The 10,352-nt window shown below is 32.0% G+C and overlaps 1 protein-coding gene across 1 annotated transcript in view; it reads left to right on the forward strand.

Moving 5' to 3' along the window:
* The first annotated feature begins 1,616 nt into the window (after positions 1 to 1,616).
* Positions 1,617 to 10,352, forward strand: part of LOC113365646 — a 35,495-nt gene continuing 26,759 nt past the window's right edge. The window contains exons 1-6 of the mRNA XM_026607156.1: positions 1,617 to 1,733; positions 1,818 to 1,960; positions 4,443 to 4,814; positions 5,580 to 5,624; positions 7,350 to 7,427; positions 8,656 to 9,088. Coding sequence (XP_026462941.1) covers positions 1,832 to 1,960; positions 4,443 to 4,814; positions 5,580 to 5,624; positions 7,350 to 7,427; positions 8,656 to 9,088 — 1,057 coding nt within the window. The 5' untranslated portion in view covers positions 1,617 to 1,733; positions 1,818 to 1,831. The remainder of the gene's footprint in view (positions 1,734 to 1,817; positions 1,961 to 4,442; positions 4,815 to 5,579; positions 5,625 to 7,349; positions 7,428 to 8,655; positions 9,089 to 10,352) is intronic.

Here is a 10,352-nt window from a genome sequence, read left to right on the forward strand (position 1 = left end):
AAACGTCGAGAAATGCAAAAATTTCCATTTTCGATTTTCGGCCCATTACAATTACTACCCTACGAGAAGTTAAAAACAACTTTGCAAAACTTTAAAAAAAAAATGAGAAATTTAGAATTTTTGGAAAAATTCGACTTTTCAAAATTAAATTTGAACTTGTTTTGACTTGTTTTGTATTTTGATTTTTTTGAAGATTTTGAACATTTTTTTAAGCTCAAAGCAAAATCAAGCCATATTTATTTATTTATTTATTTATTTTACAAGCCGTCGGTATAATAATATTATAATAAGGCTTAAGTCAATATGTTATAGGTTTAATATAATTAAATTAATTATAATATTAGCTATATTATTACTTATTCATTTATTATTTAATTTATTTACTATAACCTTATTTATATTTAGTTAATTATTTTTAAATATAACTAGTTTGTTTGTTGCTAGTATTTATTTTTAATTTAATAAGTATTTTAATAATCTTTACAATACTTTTACAATATAATTATTTTATTTAACAAATTTTAGGTTATTTTATGATATTTTAACAAATTTAAGTATATTATGTTATTGTTATTATTATTATTAATATTACTAACTTCCCGTAGGGCAAGTTATAGTAATCGCAAAAAAAATCGAAATCAAAATTTGTATATATCTTTACGTTGCAAAACCTTCTGAACATTTTGGCATACCTTAGAAAAAATGGATGTATGTGTGGTTATGTATGTATGTTCGGATACAAATTTTTGTCGACGATTTCGGGAACACCGATCAACCGATTTGAATAATTCAAAAAACATTCGATTCGTATTGATAAGAAGACGTGCTGATTAGTTTTTGGTAAAGGCAGGTCTAGCCGTTCCGAAGATACGGGACAAAAAGTGCCAAAAACGGTAACTCAGTTTTTAAGAAAACGGAGCGTCCGATTTGAATTCAAAAAACATTTTACTTGTATTGACAAGGTGAAGAACTGATCAAATTTTCATGAAGGCAGGTCTAGCGGTTTCGGAGATCTAATGAAAAAAGTAAAAAAAATGCCATTTGGCGGTCAAAAATGATCATTAGACATATGCACATCAAATTATCAGATATTTTATAGAGATTTTAACAATAAGTATAAATTTTGTTTACATTCCTATGGGTTCCGTACCAGTGTTTATCCGTTAGACGGCAACGCGGCGCTTACGCGCTTCGATATTTCGTCTCTATGCAGTTAAAGCAGCACGATTGCTTTGAAAAAATATTCAGAATTTCCAAAATATTTCAAAATAAATTTTTCTTCAAAAAGTTAAAAAAATTTATATTGAAATTTATATTTATTTCTTCAAAAAATTTATAGTTTCTCAAAAATCTAATTTTTTCAGAGTGAATTTATTTCAAAAATGTTAATCTTTTCAGAATCAAATAATTTGTGGTACGGGAAGTTCCAGCAATTTGCCTTAAGGCACGATGCCATGCGCCCCACTAGTTTATCTATGACTCAAACCTAGGTTTCGATCTCGACTAACAAAAATTTTAACATCGACTTTTATTCCGCTCACATTACCCCCACTACAAAACATGTTGCGATCGTCACTTGTCAAATTTGTTTATATCGTTTAGTTTCACTGAAAATGCAGAATTTGCAATTCGTATAAAAGTTGACCGAGATAGCGAAAATTTATAAATATCAGCAAAACGCGGTTGTGGAATTTAATGTAGCCTGTTTTTATAATAGATCAAACATTTCGAAGGTGAGAACTCGGACATAACCTTAAAATAAAACAACATATTTTTATATTATAGTAATTGATAAATGTGATGTGTTTTGTTTTTAGATCATTTTTACAAAATGGCTGAACAAAAGTACTATGCTTATAATATATCTAATGAGGGTTCTCCTGTTGAAGAACCCGATTTGGATAGACTTGGGAGGCTCGATAATCAAGTTAGATTTGAGATTACTACAATGCTAAGAGATGTAAGTAAAAAACAAATCCTTATAAGTATATATATATATATATATATATATATATACTAGCTGGCCCGGCAAACGTTGTTTTGCTAAGTAAGGTATATTCTTAACAATTTCTAGAGAATCAAAAATATTAATACTTTAAGTGTATAAGGATGTGTTTGTTTCAATGCTATATACAATGAGGTATTATAAAAACAATAAACCCCATTAGTTTGTCTATATTTTGTCTGGAAGTTTTATACACTTTCTATAGAAAACATGGTATAATCCAATCCAAGTCTTTTTTGATCTTTCGACTTATTGATTACGTTTTAAGATTTTCAGATTCTTTTGGATTCTAGATTTTGTGTATAATTGTAAATAATACTCTACTGAGCTTATACAAAATTTAATAAAAAGTATATATGTAGAGCAGGGCGAGGTACAAAGGTCCAATTTGACTTTGAGCAAATATTCATTGTATTAGAAAAATCAAACCTATTATATCACAACAAATAAGACATATCAAACAAACAATTATCTGACTACGTTCAGTAAAACTGTGAGCTACTTCATCATTGTAGAAATGTGTTTGTTTGATGTCTTTCAAAAATTTCTTATCTAGACCATTTTACCCTATAGGCGGAGTAACTTGCAGCGGCCATGTTTAATGTCTTATTTAATTTTAAAAGTATTTTGCAACATAGTTACACTTTTAACTAATGCTAAAAAACTACCAACGGAAGAAAATACTTTTATTATGGATTTTCAAAGATTACCGTTTATCTCCCAATAGCAAAGTCATAAGAATCAAAGATATAGCTGGTTATACATCTTTTTCCCTCTACTTTCAAATATTGTAGTTAAACAATGCTAACTTTACTGATTTTTGACACATTGCTGTTGGACTTTTTTAACCCCGGACTTTGATATATTTCTATCTATTTTTCGATAAATTCTGGGAAATTATAACTGGGAAAATGTTATTCGACAAAATGTCCATTTGATCGTTACCAAATTTAGGTTCTGAATTGAAATAACAAATAAAAAATAATATAACCTAGAAAATGTTTTATAAATACCAATGAGTATAAATTTATACAAATGAGTTCTTTCAGAGCACCTTGAGAAAAATATGCCAAAAAGTGCATTTTCATATTAACATTTCAAAAAAAAGTTGATATTTTGAGTTTATAGTAACACTTGCGGCCCGTTTACTAACGTTTTTGTGTATAAATAAAACTACAAACAAAACTACTTACTACAATTTGATCATAATTAAATAATATTCTCATAAACATCATATTAAATGTAATTGAATATCTCTCAAAAACGTTTGACATTTGACGTATTAGCCACCGTCCATTGTTTTATTTAAATTACGCTTCTACACAAATTTTTAAATTAAAAATGTAAATTTTATGCGCGATTTTGAAATAATATCTCACCTTTCCGACAACCTACTGATTAACACGAATTTTTCAAGACTAAGACTGGCCAAATCGGTTTAGCCGTTTTCGAGTTTTACTGAGTCATTTGATCGAGAGCTCCATTTATATATATATATATATATATATATATATATATATACTAGCTAGCCCGGGAAGCGTTGTTTATTCCTAAGACGTATTTCTAAAAAAATTTTGGTCAATTCAATTTAAACTAGTGGTGTATGGTGTCGTGCTTTAAGGCAAATTGCTGGAACTTCCCGTACCGTAACGAAATGTTCGAGGAATATTAAATGTTTTCAAATAGATTATTATAAATAAATATTGTAACATTGTCTAATAATAGGTTGTCAAATATCTCCCTTCCGCCTTTTTGTATTATAAAACAAGAGCAAAAAAGCGGAAGGGAGATATTTGACAACCTAATATTTATAAGAATTATATAAACTGAAATGCAAAATATAAATATAAATATAAATATAAATGCAAAGTTGAAATTATTTATTTAAAACTAACGAATTATCCCTATCATTACGAATCGAATGTTTTTTGAATCATTCAAATCGGATACTCCGTTCTTTCAAAAACTCAATTTGTATTTTCTGCACTCTTTGCTCCGTATCTCCGTAACGGCTGGACCTGCCTTTGCCAAAAACTAATCAGCACATCTCCCTATCAATAGGAATCGAATAGGAAATGAACCATTCAAATTGGTTGACGCGTGCGCCCGAAAACGTGGACGAAAAAATGCGGACATACAAAACACACACACGCATCTATTTAGTTTCTGAGGTATGCCCCTTAAAAATGTTCAGAAACCTTCGTCGAGAAATGCAAAAAATTTCATTTTCGATTTTCGGCCCATTACTATAACTACCCTACGGGACGTTAAAAAGTATAGGATAGGATACTAAAAAATTTGGCACTTTTGATTTGTATACGCGGGTACGGAACAACGTCTGCAGGGTCATCTAGTATAATTATATATATATATATATATATAATATATATATATTTATATTATATATATATATATTTTCTCTCATTCCATTACCTAGACGAATGGTGCCTCCTACCACAATGACATGTACGCCCCGTTCATGAACCAACGACAACCCGCCCAAGATTTTGCAACAAACCAAAGCAATACTACAGTTCAACCCGCCCAAAAACAAGATCAAGGTAACACAGTTCAACCTGCACAAGATGAAAACAATCCTCTGCAACCTGATGTTGGAGTTGATGATGATGATGATGATGATGATGACCCGAGTTTTGACGGCATGGACGAAGAGACCGGGTACATGAGTTTTGCGAAACACTTGCGAGCCGATATGAAAAAAAATAAAAATGCTCCTGATATCGAAAACGAGGGACTCTTCCCGGCACTCGAGAATGGAAACTCGAGGCGCGAAAGAACCAGGAGGAAGGTAACTAGTGTGACATTTTCAAAAAATCGAATTTTCAATTTTACCATATTTCCAGATAGGTTATACCTTTAAAAATAACATAGCAAAATTTTAAATCGATATATTAAATAGTTTTTGAGTCACATCCATTTAAAGAGTATATATATATAGTATATAGTATAAGGATCATTTAATCTTTAAACGCGTTTTTCTCGAAACAGCATTTTCCGAATTTGCTGCAGCGATTACTCAAAAACAAGTAATCCGATCACTACCAAATTTTTTTTACATGTTCTATATATAGTTCTCCGTGAAATGAACTATCGATTTTTTGATCGGATCAAAAATCGAATTTTGGCAGTCCAAAAAACGACCAACATTTTGGGTAAAATTCGACTTTTTAAAAAAAAAACGCCGTCATTTTATCATTTTTTTATTTTTGTTCTTTATCGTAGTTCATTTTACAGACAATATTATCTAGTTTAACGAGAATTTTTTTTTAAATTTCATCCACGTAGAAGGCCGGAATCACTGCAGCAGTGAAGGGCCTGTTTTTTGTCGCGCCGTTGGAGATCGACAATAACTTAAAAAATATTTAATTTTTTTCTTCAAAATCTATTATTATTTTTGCTATGTATTCTTAAAACATGTATAATTATATTCCTAAAATTTTGAAATGATTGATAAAATAGTTTTTTTAATATCACCTTTTTTTTAGGCGGTTACACTAGTTGTGCCCCTTAATGGACACATTTGATGTGCTAATGTTTTTGATTTTTTTTGCAGTCTTTTGGTAGAAGGAGGAACAGAAGGGAATATAGTTTCAGTCAGGTTAGTATTATAATTGTTAATGTAGTAGACCCTATTTTTGGATAACATAGTCATATATGTCACAAATAAGATTATATTGAAGATTTGCTATTCTCGGTGCATTCATTTTATTTTTATAAAATACTAGCAAACCCGACGAACTCCGTACCGCATACCAGATAGTTTCGTGAGAAAGATGAAGAAATTTTTTGTTTGTTTTATATTTGAAAAGGAAAAAATTGATTTTATTACACAACAGCAATGAATTTATTTCGATTACAAAAAATGAAGTGTTTTTTAGTTGAACTTCTCTAAGTAAATGAAAGTGAATCCGCAAATTATCCGTTTCATTGAAGTGCTGACGTTAACACAAACAAAGCGGATGGTTTTCCAACTCGTGAACGGGCAACGTGTAACTGCCCATGTGAAAAACAATGATTTTCTAAATAATCTATTTGAAAATTATCCCGCAAACACTAAGCGATTGGCCTTGCGACTTCTTATTGCGAACTGGAAATTGCAATCGTTTGAAGTCAAACGGAAGACCAGTCGGAATCATTGGTATGTCACCAAATCGACAGCAATTTTTTATTGAATGGTGAAATTCAGTGCGTGTACATCATTATTCTTTGCGGCAAGAATTGCTCGTTGACTTAATTGCAACCATAATTCTGATAATTCTCAATAATGTCATTACTCGAATTTTCAATTACGGTGCGTAAAGTTCCAGCAATTTGCATTAGGGCCCGATGCCATGCACCACTAATTTTTTTAGCCATAAACATTGCGGAGCCCGAGATCTTTTCAACGAATGCAAAATTGTCAAAATCGGTTTGTGCGTTCTGGAGTTAAATCGTCAGGAAGGAAAACCCGACTTATTTTTATATATATAGAAGATATATATATATATATATATGTATATATATATATATAAATATATATATATGTAGATTAACTTCGCATAGGGTAAATTATGGTAAGGGGGTACTAAATTATAGTATTAACAATTAATATTTGGATCAAGTTTCTGGTTTATGGATGGACTGTATATTGTATTATTAGAATCGCAAATAATGTCAGCAATTTTGTTTTCCCGTCCTTGATTTAAAGAACATTAAATTCGTAATGAAGGGAAGTAGTGGTGATTAGTTTTTGGCAAAGGCAGGTCCGGCCATTTTGGAGATACCGAGCTAAATGTGCGAATTGCAGTTTTTGAGAGAAAACGATGTATCCGAATAGAATGAATCAAAACACCTTACATTCCATTAGTCCGTTAATTACGTGATCGGATTTTTGAGGGTTTTTTGACCCCCCCCCCCTTCCTCGCCAAAATTACGTGTATTTTTAGCTACAAGGACAAATTGTAAAGTTTTTCGGATTTTTTTTCATTAAATTCAGGTAAAAAATAAATATATGTGATCTTACTATACACCACCGTCCCGACGTGAATTTTTTTATTTATTTTTTCAAAAAATCAAAAAAAAGAAATTTTTCAATTTCAAAAAAATATATATTTTTTTGAATATCGAATATCATTTGAATTTTAATTTTAATTCTAAATACAATTCTAAATCTCACTTATACACTTGAAGTGCTTGAAGTTAATAAAGTTACTCATTAGTATATATATATATATATAATATATATATATATATATATATATATTTAGGACTTTGCCATAAGATGTGTATCCGAGACCATATATCTCAAGAATGTACTTTTATTTAATTACTCTTATTTTTTTAGGCACAAGATGAGTTTTTAGAGGATGTAGTGGCTCATAATGATAATTCGGCGCAAGCTGCCCAAGAAGAACCCACGGAGGTAAATTTATTTTATGTTGATGATTTAAGCATTCTAATTCCATGTTTGAAGAAAACTATTTACTAAGAACTTGCATTGATTAGGAAATAATTCCAAAAAATTCGTCCTGAACCGATTTAAAAAATTAGAGAGATGTACACCTAAGTCTGTTTTTTCACGGTCTTTTTGTACACGGTTTAAAAATTGAATATTTTTAATTTTTTACACGATTTTATTCCATTTAGCACGATTTGAAATTTTATGTACCTAAATTTTTTTTGTCAAATTTAATTTTTGCGAAGTATGTTCATATCACAAAAAAGTATTTATGAAAGAAAAAAGTCTGAAACCATCGATAGTATCGATAGTTTGCGAACACTAGCTTAAAGATTTGAGTGAATTCTCCTTTAGCGCGTACAAACAATTTTTACTGGTCAAAGCAAATGTGAATAGCACTAATTTAGGGGAATTATTATTAAAATAAACATGAATTCTTGTTCTTGAAAATTCTTGTTTTTCACTAATTTTAATAGGTTTTAGAGATTAGGAACAAATCACCCATTTTTGTATAAGATCAATGTCTTTTTTCACACAGTTTTTTTTTTACACGGCTTCTTCTGGAACCAAGCTACCGTGTAAAAACAGACTTAGGTGTATATTGCGAATTTGGTAAATGCACCATCAGTGGCATTTATTAGCTCTACAGGACGCACCGTTTGTGCTACAACCTTGCAATTGAGACATGTCATTCTTCCAAATATCTATTACAGTAGAACTCCAATTATCCGAATTAATGGGGACCGGGACCGATTCGGATAATCAAATATTCGGAGTTTTTTTTTAAATTGCCATTGGAGAGAAAAAAAGTTACGTTTTGATATTGCACTATTTTTTTATTGAATTAAATGAAAGAAACATGACATTTTCACATGTTTTAAATATAAATAAAATGTACTTATGTACAAGTTTAGATATAAAAATCATTGTTTTGTAAACATCTCCGTCAAATCAAAACAAACAATGTGCCTACACTGGCTTTGCTGGTGAAGAATAATAGCGCACTTAGACTTTTTTTGGATAATTTTTTTTCTGAAAGTGATTCGGATAATCGGCGATTCGGATAGTCGGAGTTCGGATGATTGGAGTTCGGATAATTGGTCATGTAAATCATGAGGTCTTCCAACAAATTTCAGAATCATAAAACATTTATCATCTTCTCATTTCTCATTCATCATCTTTTTTATTTCAGAATTGGGACACTTCCAATCAAAATGAGCACGATGCAATTGAAACAAATGCTGCTACTGGTCACCAATTTGGCAGCACACCAAGTCCGACAGAAAGTTGGGATAATGATGAAAATGAAGCACCATCATCGGTTGTGGGTAGCAGCAACTATAATGGAAGTTTTGAACAAATTGCCACTTCTCAGGAGGAAGATGGTAACAGAGTTTGCGAAAATGGAACTACAGGGAATGGACCGTCGGTTACGGATGAAAGATCTTTGGAAAATAGAATTTTGGGTAGTTATAATCCTTTACCATCCCATGGAGCGTCGGTTGCAGCAACTGTTGATGATGGTAATAATAATAGATTATCAGGAAGTAAAAGTTCAGTTTCTACAACTGAGGGTGATAATAATAGATTATCAGGAAGTAAAAGTTCAGTTTCTACAACTGAGGGTGATTATAATGGCACAAGATCATCAGCAAATGGAACTATGGTAGATAATGGTAACAAATCTTGCACAAATAGAAGTTTGGGTGGTGGAAGTTCATTTACTGCGATAGCTAATGATGGTGATGGTAGAAACCTCTCCCAAAATAGATTAGGAGCTGCTCCAACTGATAATGATAGTGGTGGCAAAAGATTTGCCCTGAATGGAACTTCAGTTACTCCAGATGCAGATTTTAGGTACATGAGCTGGCGTGCAGCACCAAAATCAAGCGAAGACACCAGCGACAGCAGTAGCAAAACTGAGAAAGTGACATTGTCAGAGTTCTACAAGAAATGTGAGGAACAAAATAAGATAACCAATGCCTCAGTTCCCAATTTGACCCAAAATGGTAAAGCCATAAATGGAACTTTAACAGCTAATTGTGAAGAGAAAACACCATCGACAAATGGAACTTCAGTTCCTCCTGGTTTTGGGTATATGAATTGGCGCAGAGCACCAAAATCAAGTGAAGACACAAGCGACAGCAGTAGCAAAACTGAGAAAGTGACCTTGTCAGAGTTCTACAAGAAATGTGAGGAACAAAATAAGATAACCAATGCCTCAGTTCCCAATTTGGCACAAAATTACAAAGAATCTGCCGTAAATGGAACTTTAACAGCTAATTGTGAAGAGAAAACACCATCCACAAATGGAACTTCAGTTCCTCCTGGTTTTGGGTATATGAATTGGCGCGGAGCACCGAAATCAAGCGAAGACACTAGTGATTGCAGCAACAAAACTGAAGAAATGAACCTGAAGAATTTGCGTCCGAAACCGAAGCTAACTGTACTAGACTTCTACAGAGAATGTGAAGAACAAAACAAGAAAGCTGGTGTCTCGGTTTCCAATTTGGCTCTGAATTTATCGCGTCTATCGATTGGCAGAGGCATCACGCGTAAACCAATCAAGCCTTTACCGACTTTTGGACGCAATGCAGTACTTCATCAATATTGAACAAAAAGCAACTTGGTAGTAAAGAAAACTGCAAACCTAACTCCTCACCAATTGTTTCTGACCGCGTGCTGATAAATGCAGCACAGTCCTTTCTCATTCACCAACCAAACCAAGAAATAATTCACCAGTCCTCTCACCACCTGTTTTTGAACCTTGTGCTGATAAATGCAGCACAGTCCTTGCCAAATATTTACCAAACAAACCGAGTAATAATTCACCAATCCACTCCCCACCTGTTTTTGAGCACCTCGTTGCTGACAAATGCAGCACAGTCC

The sequence above is a fragment of the Ctenocephalides felis genome, unplaced genomic scaffold (genome assembly GCF_003426905.1).
Source record: "Ctenocephalides felis isolate EL2017-DRISC unplaced genomic scaffold, ASM342690v1 CF-g0.4_SCAFFOLD_01170, whole genome shotgun sequence".
Lineage (NCBI taxonomy): Eukaryota > Metazoa > Arthropoda > Insecta > Siphonaptera > Pulicidae > Ctenocephalides > Ctenocephalides felis.